The following is a 14,018-nucleotide window of genomic DNA, read 5'->3' on the forward strand; positions in this document are numbered from 1 at the left end:
TGCGACCCAAACCGCCACGGGCCACGCCACAACGGAGAAACCCAACCCTGATCCAAGTCCTCGCACCTCACACCACCATCGAGTTAGACCAGTGGCGCCGTCAACCAAGAAAACTGTCATCAGGGCTCGATCGCCGGTCTTGTTAGCACGACCACCGCTTCGCACCGTCCCAGCTGATTACATGCATTTCTATGCATGTAATTGTATATAAAATACTAGAATTAAACTAATTTTCAAGCCAATTATCATGTAATAAATCCATTTTTATTTATTTGTAGGAAATAAGCGGTGTTGTGGAAACAAGACAAATTGGCTCGAAATTGAAGCAAAATAGAGTTCCTAACAAAATGACGAAAAGTCAACATTTGTCAACTATGGTCAACTCAAGTGAGAAAGTGGAGTCCAACCCACGAGGTCATACGTGAAAGTGTCGTGGGGAAGAAAGAAAAAATAGAAAAGAAGAAGGAAAAGAAAAAAATTGGGGTGTATTAATCAATCATTGATTAATTAATTAATCTCATTTTCAGCCGTTCACGTGATGTAGCACATTAATTGCCTTGAGCCAATTAGATGCATACAAATGACAGCTCCCATTATTCTTTCTCACAACCATGTGCCATTTTTCCTCCTTGCTTTCTTTCACCGAAGAGAAATTCTTGCGTACTTCAGATATACCAGACATGTGGTACATCTGATCAATCAAAAATCAGAAAATTTTCACCTATTAGATGTGAAATACTCAAAATACCCCCTTAATAGGATCCTGATTGGTCGGCCACACCGCCACGTGGTGCGACTGACACGGAAGAATCTCTCTTCACCGAAACACACTGAACCACAATTGAATTTTCCTTTACACTCTTATACGACAGCAGCCACAATTAATATTTATACCCTAATAGACCCTAGACCCAAGGCTATTCTTTCTTCCCTTCTACAGCGTCGCAACCACTCTATCACCATATTTCCATTTTATTTTTCTTTCTCCTTTTCTTCACTACTCTACCACAAAGTTTCATCAATTCCACAAATTTTAAAGGGGAAGCCCAAGCATTAAGAGCTTCATCACCATCAAATTTGGGTAAAAGTAGGAAGCCATAAATCAAGGCTAGCCATAATTACTCTATACCAATTTGTGGTTTGTTCTTGTTACTCCCTACTTCTTTTTTACTTTTTCTTCTTTAAATTATGTATATTAATGCTAGCTAGATTAATGATGAGTAGTGAATAGTTTTGTTGTTGGGGGCTAGGGTTGTGTGCCCTAGTCCAAATCTTGTGTAAAATATGCTTATTTTAATGTAATATATGATACAATTTTCATATGATGAATGCTTATATCAATTTTTGTTGGGTTAAAATGCATGTCTAGGAGCCTAGTCAACTCTAGGGTGTGTATTTTGAGCATGTCTAGGATGGAGTTAGAGCCTTAACCCCCTCAAATTCTTAAGTTAGAAACCCTCAATTTCGTATTCGAGGGGTTATAAGCATGATGATTTACACCCATTGCGTGATTACGAGGGCGGGTCGCTTAGTAGTCTAATTCCTCGATCTTTAGGCCTCTTGATGTGAATTAGAGACCATTGAACCGGCTCTAATTCATGCCAAGTGAGTTCCTACGACCCTTGAACCGGAGTAAGAATACCATGAAAGGGAATTTCGGTCCTTGAGCCTTGAACCGCCTTGGATACTACTACCGCCTCATTAGGAAATTTGCATCTACATTAGATTAACCTCCGACACATAAGATTTTGGTGAAAGAACCTCCCTAGCACCCGACATTCTCATTATATTGTTTACACTTTTCTAGTTTAATTTTTTTGCATTTTTAGTAATCGCTTTACATTTTATTACTTTTTGTTAAGTTCAAATCAACTCTCAAACATTGAATCCATCGACTCATTTGTGTATACTCATCTTGAGGCTACAAGTTAGTGGTTTTGAATAGGCTTGGTGTGATCTAAGCCGAGCATTGCTAAGGCTTGGTGCCTTGATTGTTTATAGTTTTTATTTTACTTTATATTTTTCTTGTGTGCTTTGAGTATCCTACTACCAATTATATTGTCAAGGGAAATATTTGGACCTTAGTTTATCGTATCTCGGGGATTAGGTGTTGGACCTTAGTTTATACGAAATTGAAGGTTTATAGCTTATGAATTAGAGGGGGTCAAGCCTCTAACTCCGTACTAGACATGCTCAAAATACACACCATTGAGTTGACTAGGCTCCTAGACATGTATTTTAACACAACAAAAATAAAAATAAGCATCTATTATATGAAAATTGCATCATTACATTAAAATAAGGGCTAAATACAGATTACTACCTTATAGTTTGGGTCCAAAATCAATTCAGTCCCTGAACTTCTAATTTCATCAAAAACACCCCTGCACTTTCAATTTTGATCTAATAGGTCCAATTTGTTAGTTTTCCGACAATTGAGTTATTTAACTTGTTAATGTGGCTCATATATGGCCTATGTTTTATGATGTGGTGTCTGCAGGCCACCTCTAGTCAATTTAAGAGTGAGTCCTACTATTAAAAATAAATAGTTTTTCAACAAATAATTCAACTATAACTTGAACCCATAACAAAATATTAACGAATTGGACCTATTAGATCAAAATTGAAAGTGCAGGGGTGTTTTTGATGAAATTAGAAGTCCAGGGACTGAATTGATTTTGGACCTAAACCACAGGGTAGTAACCAGTATTTAGCCCTTAAAATAAGCATTTTTTTACACAAGATTTGGACTAGGGTACACAACCCTAGCTCCCAACAATAAATCTACTCACTACCCATCATTAAACTAACATCAATATACATAATTTAAAGAGGAAAAAGTGAAGAGAAGTAAATAATAACAAGAACAAGCCACAAATTGCTATAGAGCAATTATGACTAGTTTTGATTTATAGCTCCCTACTTTTACCCAAATTTGATTCAATGAAACTCTTGATGCTTGAGCTTTCCCTTTGCAATTTGTGGAATTGATGAAGTCTACTTTTAAGTGGGTGTGGTGGTGTGGTTTTCGGTGAGGAGAAGAAAAGATGAGAAAAATGGGTCTGGGGATGTGTGTTTCAGTTGAATTGGGGTTGAGGTAACAGAGAATAGGGTTTGATGGGATATGAGAGAGAATGAGATAATTGGAATATGATTCATGGGTGTGTGGTCGTGAGAGAAAAGAAGAGAGATAAGGGACATGTGTCCAAAATTGAGAGAAAGAGAGGAAAAAGAAAAAGAAAACAAATGGAAAAACAAAAGAAGAGGCAGCACGTGGGGTAAGTAAAAGATGAAGGTTGATGATGTCATCATTTCTGACGTCATCATGACGTCAGCACAATTCAAATTTCTATTTTTTTTCTTTTTCTTTTTCTTTCTCTCTTCTTCTTTCTTTTCTTTTCTTTCTCTCTTCTTCTTTCTTTTCTTTTCTTTCTTCTCTCTTCTCAATGCACTTCCGCATATACTATCAGAGGCAATTGGATTCCGCCCTCTTAATGGTGTTGACCCGCATTGACTATTTCGTTATTTTGTCGGAAACTCTAATTTCGCACAATTTTCTCTCATTTCCGCAGCTCCGCTTATTTTCTACAAAATAAATAAAAATGGATTAATTTCATACTAATAAACATGGGGCAATCTAGTATTTTAGATATAATTACACGTATATAAATGCGTGTAATCAGCTTGCGAGAGTTTATGCATCAAGTCACCAGCCAAAACCATCCAACAATCCCCGAGCAACACCCCATCTGATGGAACCCAATCAGCAATAACCATCAATACTCGTCCAGCAGCGGACCCCATGATGACCGCGAGGCCAGAGGCCAGCCTAGGCGTCTGGGCGCCGCCAGACGAGGATGATTTCTCATAATAGAAAAGTCTGGCCTTTAGGGTTTTCTTGAGGAGAGAAAAAGCCATAGAGGTTGGGTATTACATACACTCGATTAATAGATTTGCATAACACATGTATATGAATTCCAAGTTTGTTAGGTTACTGCTACGGTTTAAACGTAGATTTTTTTTTAATTTTTTTTTTTTATCAGATAGACAACTCAAATGCTACAACTAGTCTTTCGTGAGTCGAACTCACACCCTCCCACTTACGAAGGGGAGACTATGTCACTAGACCAAATGGTACTGGACATGGTTTAAACGTAGATTTGAGTTTTTTTTCTTTCTTATAATTTAAATTGTAGATGATAATTAATGGTTGCTACTAACATGAAATATTTTCTAAATTCAATTTATTAATGCTATTTTTTTTTGGACGAAATTAATTAATATTTGGAAAGAAAAGTAAATGCCTATTTTTTGTCAACTAATTTAATGTATTAGTGCTATTTGGAAAGGAAAAATTATAGGAAAGAATTTAATTAAATGAAGAAAAATATATATATATTTTTTAGTAAATGAAGATTTCATTGATAATTGCAGGCCAGAACGACACTTACAAATTTTCCAAAAAAACGGGAATCATGCACCATTCGCTTAAGACATTGAAACTCACTTAAAACAATTAAGGAGCCTAACAAACTACAACATTACCCTACAAAGAGATAATTTTGTGTGAAAACTTCATTTGCCAATACGCTCAATTGCGGTGCGCCAGAAACTTTCATTATCAAGATGTAAAGAGAAAACATCATAATCTGCAGGCTAACAAAGTCAAACATAGACGTAGATTGTTGAAAGAAGCCACCGGGGTCCTAAATACGAAACCCTAGGGAATAAGAGCCCATGATTCTGGTCCACGAATGAGCCTAGATCCAAGCAACATTCCCAAAAACTGAGGACACCCAATTGGCCATCAGCAATGGTTTGGTCCTCTGAAGTGATATGGGCTTTAAGGTCAGTTTGAGCACCCAATTAGAGTTGGGCCTCCCAACTGATATGGACACCCATCCTGCCTCATCAACGCTGGCCACCATGTTCACCGCCTTCAATCGGTGTGCGCCTCCTATCACCAACATCCCGGCAGATCGAAGCATGAAATCAATCATCGTTGTACGTCGAGTCCCGACAGCCCGGAAAACCTCAACTATGAGCGCCCCTCCGCCGCTTTCAACACCCATCCAAAATCGAACAAGCGACGCTCTTCTCTTCATCGCTCTCATCTCCAGAAGAATACTAAAAGAACTGCGTTGCCTACAAGCCTCAGAGGCCGAGATCCAGTCCACCCTATTCCACGCGAAAGATTGGCGACACCAATTTTGATCTTCCTCCTTGAGTCTGTCATAGTCTTTCAGGGCCTTGAGACGCCCTCTTGCTGGTCGCATCCTCCAACCAATTCCCACAAAATCCTCCTTGAAACCATCCCGACTAGAGGACATGCCCGTTGAGTGCAGGTTCGCTTGGGTGTTTGTCACCCATGGTTCATGTTGGAAGGCTGCGAAACAGCTTCGAGTGGCGGAGAGGAGAAATCCGCTTTGCTTCGGAGATGGACGCCGATAATGGAATCCCAAGCCATAGCGGCTAGGGTTCATTGTTCTCTTTATTTGGTACAGTATAAATGAAGAAAAATATTGGTCAAAGAATCTGTAAACATATCCCTTAAATTAATACATAATTAATAGTTGCTATTAACACGCAATATTTTTTTCGTCACCTAATTAAATTCATTGATATCATTGATTCACTCTCTAAAATTTAAAAGAAAATATAAAAAGATAAAATTAGTGTTGCAAGATTGATGTGACAAAATATATTATGTGGAATTGAAAATAAAAATTTAAAGAGGCATGTCTCTTCAATCTTTCGATGGAAGTTGGAAGTGTTGGTCCTTTTTAAGAAATCTTAGTGCTGTTTACTGCTGGATCATGACATGTGATAATTGATCGATCAAGTCCTCTTTAGTTGTAATGTGTTTTCTTAATGCATGCTTGTCCTAAACCCTTTACAATCGCATTGACGTCTTACCAATCACTTGCAAACACTACATGGTGATACTGACTCGATTTCTTTATAGAATTAGAGCAGCATGATACTCGTTTCCAAATTGGAGTTACCTTCTTCCTCAATCACCATCCACAGAAAATTAGACCATTTATCTACCACCAATAAAGCAAGTACTAAATTAAACCAGATATGATAGCTTATGGTATTGGTAGTGCTAGTGGTGAAGTTGCAAAACAAAATCCACCCTTAAAACGTCTCACTACGTACTGACTTCACAATCAAAAGTTAAGATTACATGGTATGGTTTCCACCATGGCACCCTAAATCAATTTTGAGCCCCGAGGGTTAGTCTGTATGAACTTTGGAAATTAGGAACATTCGTATCATCCAAAACCAAAGGTCATGAAGATAATTTGATCTATTAGACCTTATAGATATTTGGTATTTTAAACACAGTAAGTTTCAGCACCAGCAGTCTTTTCCGAATTCATGTTTAGTGCTCCCAACTCCCAAGACGATCATCTTTTGGTGAGGAAACCGAATGGTTGACTTGGGATATTCCTGCAACGAATCAGGCCTATTCATGTGCAGAGCCTGAAGACGTGTATATGTGGAGAAGCCAAAGATAGGACTCGATATGAGTAATATCAAAATGATTCTTTGTCTAAATCACCATAAGCAGATATATATCTTTAATTTGCAGAGCATTACCAGATTCCTAAGTTCCGTACGCCTTATTTCTTATCAGAATATTTGAATGTCAACTTGTTAAAATTATTAAATAATATCTTAGCTTGTTTCTGAATTATAGTTATTACTATATATATATATATATATAGTTATTACTAATATTTATTAGCTAATGAATTGCTTAGCTTAGAATGGTTCAATATCCAAGTTTTAATTTGACTCTATGTCCCCTCCTTGCATTTTTCATAACTAATGAACATACAAATGTTATGACTTCGTCGATCATTTTGACCCAGTTGAGTTTCCTTTCATTAAAGAAAGATAATAGTACGAATTACACTAATGCCAGGGGGTCTCCCTCTTGCTGGAATCCTAGTATTCTACCTAGCTAGCAAGAAACTTGGTGGCTGACTAAGTTAAAACTAGAACAAGTGTGTCATGTGCAAAATAAATCCCAAAAATTAAAGCCCCAAAGTCAATGCTATATACAACTCGACAGGGACAGAGGCCGCCGGAATTCCTTTACCTAGCTAGTCAACAATGGAATCAACTCAATCAAGCCTGATTCCAAGCATCCCTGTCTAGGCAACCCCTCCAAGCCTCCAGGTCAATGCTCACAGCTCCAACTTGTTCCGTTAAATTCCAAATTATTTGGCGTACGTGATTTGTTCATACCACCAAACCAAAACGTTACAATCAAATTAACTCCATTCAAACACACTTTCCTGACAACCACTACCTTCAACGTCAACTTCTCTTCATCCTTCAGCCACAGTGAAAGGTTGAGACTCGGCGGTCGAGTTCACAAGCTTGTAATAATCTGCCTCTCCGAACTTACACAAGGTCATTCCCATTTGTCCAGAATACTATTTTTAACTCTCCGCCAAACCACATAAATACCCGACTAAGCTCATTTTGTATGTATCTTCAGTAACGCATATATCAGCCGGCGTTACTCAGTATACCAAACTAGCTATATATCTAGTTGCTTAGCTTCATTATTTGTCATGGAAGTTGAAGCCACTACAGTGATGGAGTCCAATTCACAGCCCCAGAAATTTGCTCTGCCTGTGGACTCAGACCACAAGGCCACACAGTTCTGGCTCTTCTCATTTGCCAAGCCCCACATGCGAGCATTTCACTTGTCTTGGGTCTCCTTCTTTATGTGCTTCGTGTCAACTTTTGCCGCACCTCCTCTGATCCCCATAATCCGCGACAACCTCAACCTCACCTCTACAGACATCGGCAATGCCGGAATCGCCTCCGTCTCCGGCGCAGTCTTCGCCCGTATCGCCATGGGAACCGCCTGCGACTTGTTCGGGCCCCGCCTCGCCTCCGCCTCCCTCATACTAGTAACCGCACCGGCTGTGTTCTTGTTCTCCATGGCCTCATCTCCCATTTCTTTTCTCCTCTTGCGGTTCTTCGTGGGGTTCTCTCTGGCCACTTTCGTCTCCACCCAGTTCTGGATGAGCTCCATGTTCTCGGCTAAAGTGGTCGGCACCGCCAACGGCGTCGCCGGCGGTTGGGGTAACTTGGGCGGCGGCGCCACCCAGCTGATCATGCCACTTGTGTTTGGCCTTATCCGTGACATTGGTGCAACCAAATTCACCGCTTGGAGAATTGCTTTCCAAATCCCTGCTCTGTTTCAGATGCTTTCCGCATTTGCGATTTTGCTGTTCGGGCAGGACATGCCGGACGGCAACTACCACCGGTTGGAGAAGTCTGGTGACAAACCGAAAGACAAATTCACTAGTGTGTTCTGGCATGGGATTACAAATTACAGAGGGTGGATTCTGGCATTGACTTACGGATATTGCTTTGGAGTTGAGCTCACTGTGGATAATATTATAGCCGAGTACTTTTATGACAGATTCAATCTGAAACTTCACACTGCCGGGATTATTGCGGCGACTTTCGGATTGGCTAACATTGTTTCTAGGCCTGCAGGTGGGATTGTTTCGGATTTGGTTTCGAAGAGGTTTGGGATGAGAGGGAGGCTGTGGACTTTGTTTGTGGTGCAAACTGTTGGGGGTGTTTTGTGTGTGATTCTGGGGCAGGTTGGTTCTTTGAGTGGTTCAATTGCTGTCATGATTTTGTTCTCCTTGTTTTGCCAAGGTGCTTGTGGCCTTACATTTGGGGTGGTTCCCTTTGTTTCCAGAAGGTATGTTTCCTACAAACACTTCCTTCTCTATGATTTAACTGGAATTGGATTTATTGATTCCGTAATTCTTCTACTAAATGATTACTTTTTAACACACCATTGCCAAGTGTGGTTGCTTGGATTCATGTGTATGAACCCTCGCAGAAAACCTCTGAGATTTTTCTTAGTAAAAGTGGAATGTCATTTTCATTGAAACATTGAAGTCTGTAAATCCCAGCAGCTGGGAAGTTTGACTGTTGAAAGTGTACAATATATTATGCAACAGATCAAACTTATTAGTCTTCTAGAGAATCAAAGTTTTGAAAATTACAAGATGATTTTATATATTAAAGTATGCGACATATCTTATCAATTTAATAAAGATTAAAGTGATGAACAGCAAGTGTCACAGTTTTCATATTGAAGGTATCCAGTTTCATCCTCCCATGAAAACTTTGACCAATTAATTGAGTTCTCTAGCTAGTGTGATAAGATTGTCAAAACTCACTGGCAAACCAACTTAATTACATTTTTCTCCCCATTTTTCAGGTCATTGGGGGTCATATCTGGTATGACAGGGGGTGGTGGAAATGTGGGTGCAGTTCTGACCCAATTGATATTCTTCAAAGGATCAAAGTACTCAAAAGAAACAGGGATCACTCTAATGGGGGTTATGATCATATGCTGCACTCTCCCAATGACTCTGATACACTTCCCACAATGGGGTGGAATGTTTTTCGGTCCATCATCTGGAAAGGCTGCAACGGAAGAAGACTACTACATGTCTGAATGGAGCACAAAGGAGAAGGAGAAAGGTTATCACCATGCTAGTGTGAAGTTTGCTGAGAATAGCCGAAGTGAAAGAGGAAAAGCCGACTCTGTAACCAGGCCGTCTGATGAGATTTCACCAACACATGTTTAAGTTTAACCATAACTGCATCATTGTAAAATCTCCAAATTGTCTGCAAATAATTCATGTTTAGAGCTTTTGAATTGATCAAGTAATGCACTTTATTGTGAGCAAAGTGAAGTAGGGATGTTTAGGTTGAAGGAATGGAATGGAACATATTATATGGTACGACTAATTAATCTAACGTTTGGTTCACAAATTAGTAACCCACAACAGAGTGGTCAACTGGTCATTCTAAAATTAAAGGTCAGAAACACCTATTTTCATTTCACTTCTCACAATCCAGAACTGAAGGCTCCAACAGTTCAGGATTTTCGTGCAAAACCGATACTTTTTTGTTTGGTTTTCAAAAGCATTGTTAATACACTTTGTTTTTGAAGTCCAGCCTGCAGTTAATCTCAACTAAAAAGAAGAAATTAGCCCATCCTAGCTCATTTTCAAATCCTGCTTGAAAATGTAGCCCCATTGGATGAGAATACTCTAGGGTTGTTCATATTTCCCTGGGACTAAAGAAAATAGCACTTTGATCTCAACTAAATTAAGTGGAGACACGAACCGGATATCAAAAATAGGACGGTTTGGTTAGAAAAAGTTCTTAAAATTCAACCGACGAACTGATTGTTCAATTGTGAACAATATGTCTTTCACATCCGACTAATAAACCAATTGTCTAATTGTGATTATATGTCTTTCACATCTATTGGACGAACCGATTATCTAATTGTGAATAATAAATGTCTTTCTTATCCAACTGACGAACCAATTGTAAATTTCAATGACATTTCCAAAAAAGAGCATCTCTAATTCAAAATAGGAAAGGAGTTTCAAAGTGTGATCTAACCACCCACTTCAGTATGGGCTATTTGCTTCAAAGCAAGAATGTGACATATAGAATGTTTAGAGATGAGCGCTCTAGAGCTAATCAGTTAGCTTTGTATTAAGAAGCTAACTATTTTTAGACCAACTTTTAAATCACATATCGACATCTCCACCGTTCAGTTGTTAGGTTTCTATGAGTACATCACTTATGTAAATTTTCAGCCAAATTGATAATTGTTTTGGGTATTCATAATCTTGATTTACTAATTATTAACACAAACGGTTCAGATTGGGATGTTTTAAGTTGCTCAAGTAAAATTAGAGTGTCAACTTGAGATGTGCATAACTTATGACTTAAGTGTTTGCTCACAATCCATAAAACAACAAACACGGAAAGTCGATATATTCAATGTGAAAGTTCTTACTATAGGGTTTCATGCCTTATGGAATTAGTTCTCGTGATCGGTGCAAGATGGGAGAGTTTTGATGTTTCCGTTTTATTATCTATGTTCTAATTTCCTATCGAGAATAATTTTAAAGAAAGGAAGGAAAAGCGTAGGAAGCGGGGTGTATAATAAGCTGCTCCAACAAATCCAGAGGCACTGCCCAAAATAGGATCCGACTTCAACGCAGAATATCAATGGAGGTTTAGCCAAGTGCTTCTGGCTACTCCTCTGTTTATTCAAAAAAAAAAAAAAAGGATCCGACTTCAACGCAAAACTGCTGTCTTCGTATTTGGGATGCTCAAATTTTTTCCCTACTGTCCTAATTAGTTAATCATCCTTTTGGATCATCGTACAACTATTAACTACCCTTCACCAGAATTTCAACCAACACAAAGCAACAGAAACAAAGAGAGCACAGACACTAAGTTCGTTTCAAGGGAAGGAGGAGGAGGAGGAGGCCTAGCTAGTTCCCCACCAGAAACGACAGCTTTCCTCTCTTTTTTTCTTGCCGGAGTCCTAGTTGTTGCCCCGCACCAGGTCGCTTTTTCTTCCCATTTGCATGCATTAATTAACTTAATGCAAAATAAATATGTCGTCCTTGTTCATGATGATGACACTGGTTTCATTTACAACTTGCATCTGTTTACTCGATAATATCAACTGTATTGTTCTGTTTTCTGTCTTTTCTAACTTTTTGCTGTTTAACTTTCATCACCTGTATTGATTGACTTTGAATGATTGAAAGTTTGGATATGATTATACATTTACTGTGTCTTTAATACAGAGAAATGCCAAGCTTAAGGACCTGAAACCTGGTTTGAGTCGCATAGTATAATGGAATCTGATTCAGATGTTGACTTTGCTAGTGTACATGGAGGTGATGTACTCAAATCTCAATTTTCCTATACTTTGTGGGTTCAATTGCGAGTGTTAGCTCGTGATCTTGACACTGCTATAGTTCTTTGTTTTTTCGGGTTTGTCAGATGGGTTTCCTCCTATGGTAGTAGGTAATGGAATTGGAAACATCCCAAATAGTCAATTGGTCCAGTATGAAAGTGCAGCATGCATTGTAGATAATGGATGCAAGAGTATGAAGGGTTTTATGTTATCTGAAAATCGATGGGGGAGGTGCACGCATTCCGTAGAGAAAACATAAATCAGTTTTAATGACAAAAATTGATCAGCCCAAGCAATCCGCAGTTATCATGCTTTCCTACAGGAGAAAATCCATCGACAACCCCGAAAGGACTTCATGTATGTACTCAAGTCAGCATGGTCTTCTGTTATTTCGAACTCACTCATTTATCATTAAGTACAACATTGCTTAAAATGTGCAGGTGCTTCTGATCAGAAGTACTTATTCCGCCCTAAAGCAGGACTACACATTCCTTGTTCAGCAGTAGAGAAGCCAACTCCAGGATCCTGGTCTGAAATCTCGCCTTCAGTCTTTAAGCTCCGCGGGGAGAACTATTTCAAAGACAAACAAAAGTACCCTGCTCCAAACTACAGCTCATATGTACCAATTGGTATTGATTTGTTTATCTGCCCAAGGAAGAGAGATCACATTGCTCAGCATCTTGAGCTTCCTTCTGTAGAACCACATGACAAAGTTCCTTCCCTCCTTATTGTTAATATACAGGTAACTATCTGCAGGCTCATGTTCGATGACACGAGTCTTTCTAGTGCAGTGTTTTCCAACTTGTTTATCAAGCTAACAAATTATTGTTGTTGCAGTTTCCGACATATCCTATTACAATGTTCCCTAGTGAATGTGATGGTGAAGGCATGAGTCTTGTATTATACTTTAAAGTCAGTGAAAATTTTGACAAAGACATCTCTCCTCAGTTTCAAGAATTCATCAAGGTTGTGAATATCTTCACTGATCTTTCAGTATTCACATTTTCTGATTTTGGTGGTGCATAGAGTGTAATATTTGTTTTCATTCTTTGTTTAACGGCACAGAGATTTGTTGAGGATGATACCGAAATGGTTAAGGGGTTCACAAAGGAGTCATCGGTTCCTTTCAGGGAAAGGCTAAAAATTATGGCTGGATTGGTGAATCCAGACGAGGTCCAACTGAGTTCTGCTGAGAAGAAGCTTTTAAGTGCTTATAATGATAAACCAGTGCTTTCGCGCCCTCAACACAATTTCTTCAGGGGACCTAATTACTTTGAGATTGACCTAGACATACACACGTTCAGCTACATCTCCAGGAAAGGGCTTGAATCATCCCGAGACAGATTGAAGAATGGGGTATTTAATTTGGGATTAACAATCCAGGTACATTAATTCACTATTTTAGCACAATGTGACACCCATATACTAGTTGAACAATCAAAACTAAGTGTGTTTAAACAACATTTCAGGCACAAAAACAAGAAGAATTACCGGAGCAAGTCTTGTGTTGTATGCGCTTGAATAAGATTGATTTTGTAAACCATGGTCAAATACCTACTCTTGTTACCATGGATGACTCACTTGGACAAGCACCTGTGGCGTCCTGAAGGGTTTGCAATAATTTATTAGTTCCAGCGAGAAATTGATCAGAAGATGTATTTTTTTTTTTTTTGGTAAACATTAGATCGTTACTACCCATTCAATGGTGCTAAGGACGGAATAAAGAAAAATGAGAAGCAAACGGAATATTATTTTGCAAAATGGCATCAAAATCTTGTACATATTGTACCCATTATGCTTTATTACAATTCATTTGCCAACTTTCCTCTGCTATTATCCTTGAGCCATATTTAATCGTAATCATGGCGACAAACCTCAGAAGAATGAAGTTTTAAGGTCATAACTGAGGTTAGGATGCTTACTCAAGGTTCTCGATCAGAACAGAATAGATACCAAGAATAGATCGCCAAGCCAAATGTAGAAACATTTCCTGATATTCATACATCAATACAATAATAATCACATAAAACAACGTTACTGCATTTCCATATACAAACGTATGCACATAAGACCATAAGCTATGAATCTCAATACAGTATGTAAGTTAGCTTACATGCAACAACAACAAAAAAAAAAAAAAAATTGAACCAGACTTCTTCCTATCTTCTTTCGTATTACCCCTTCTCTTTATTCATAGCATTGGGGTACTTGGCCTTGATGA

At 38.7% G+C, this 14,018-nt stretch overlaps 2 protein-coding genes across 4 annotated transcripts; both read left to right on the forward strand.

The window, feature by feature from the left end:
- Positions 1–7,357: 7,357 nt before the first annotated feature.
- On the forward strand, positions 7,358–9,742 carry LOC133711012 (high affinity nitrate transporter 2.5-like). Its single transcript, XM_062137170.1, has 2 exons — positions 7,358–8,746; positions 9,275–9,742. Exons 1-2 carry the CDS (start codon positions 7,593–7,595, stop codon positions 9,645–9,647), a joined length of 1,527 nt encoding a protein of 508 aa, XP_061993154.1. The 5' UTR covers positions 7,358–7,592; the 3' UTR covers positions 9,648–9,742.
- A 1,413-nt stretch (positions 9,743–11,155) lies between these two features.
- Positions 11,156–13,608, forward strand: LOC133712372 (uncharacterized). 3 transcript variants are annotated; one of them, XM_062138479.1, is made up of 7 exons: positions 11,156–11,437; positions 11,685–11,777; positions 11,884–12,154; positions 12,238–12,539; positions 12,635–12,763; positions 12,863–13,180; positions 13,267–13,608. In XM_062138479.1, exons 3-7 carry the CDS (start codon positions 12,067–12,069, stop codon positions 13,402–13,404), a joined length of 975 nt encoding a protein of 324 aa, XP_061994463.1. In that variant the 5' UTR covers positions 11,156–11,437; positions 11,685–11,777; positions 11,884–12,066; the 3' UTR covers positions 13,405–13,608. The 3 variants fall into 3 exon arrangements, with proteins under 3 accessions (XP_061994463.1, XP_061994465.1, XP_061994464.1); XM_062138481.1 differs by lacking the exon at positions 11,884–12,154 and having other exon boundaries at positions 11,158–11,437; XM_062138480.1 differs by lacking the exon at positions 11,156–11,437 and having other exon boundaries at positions 11,859–12,154.
- The last annotated feature ends 410 nt before the right edge of the window (positions 13,609–14,018 follow it).

Source organism: Rosa rugosa, chromosome 5 (genome assembly GCF_958449725.1).
Source record: "Rosa rugosa chromosome 5, drRosRugo1.1, whole genome shotgun sequence".
Taxonomy (NCBI): domain Eukaryota; kingdom Viridiplantae; phylum Streptophyta; class Magnoliopsida; order Rosales; family Rosaceae; genus Rosa; species Rosa rugosa.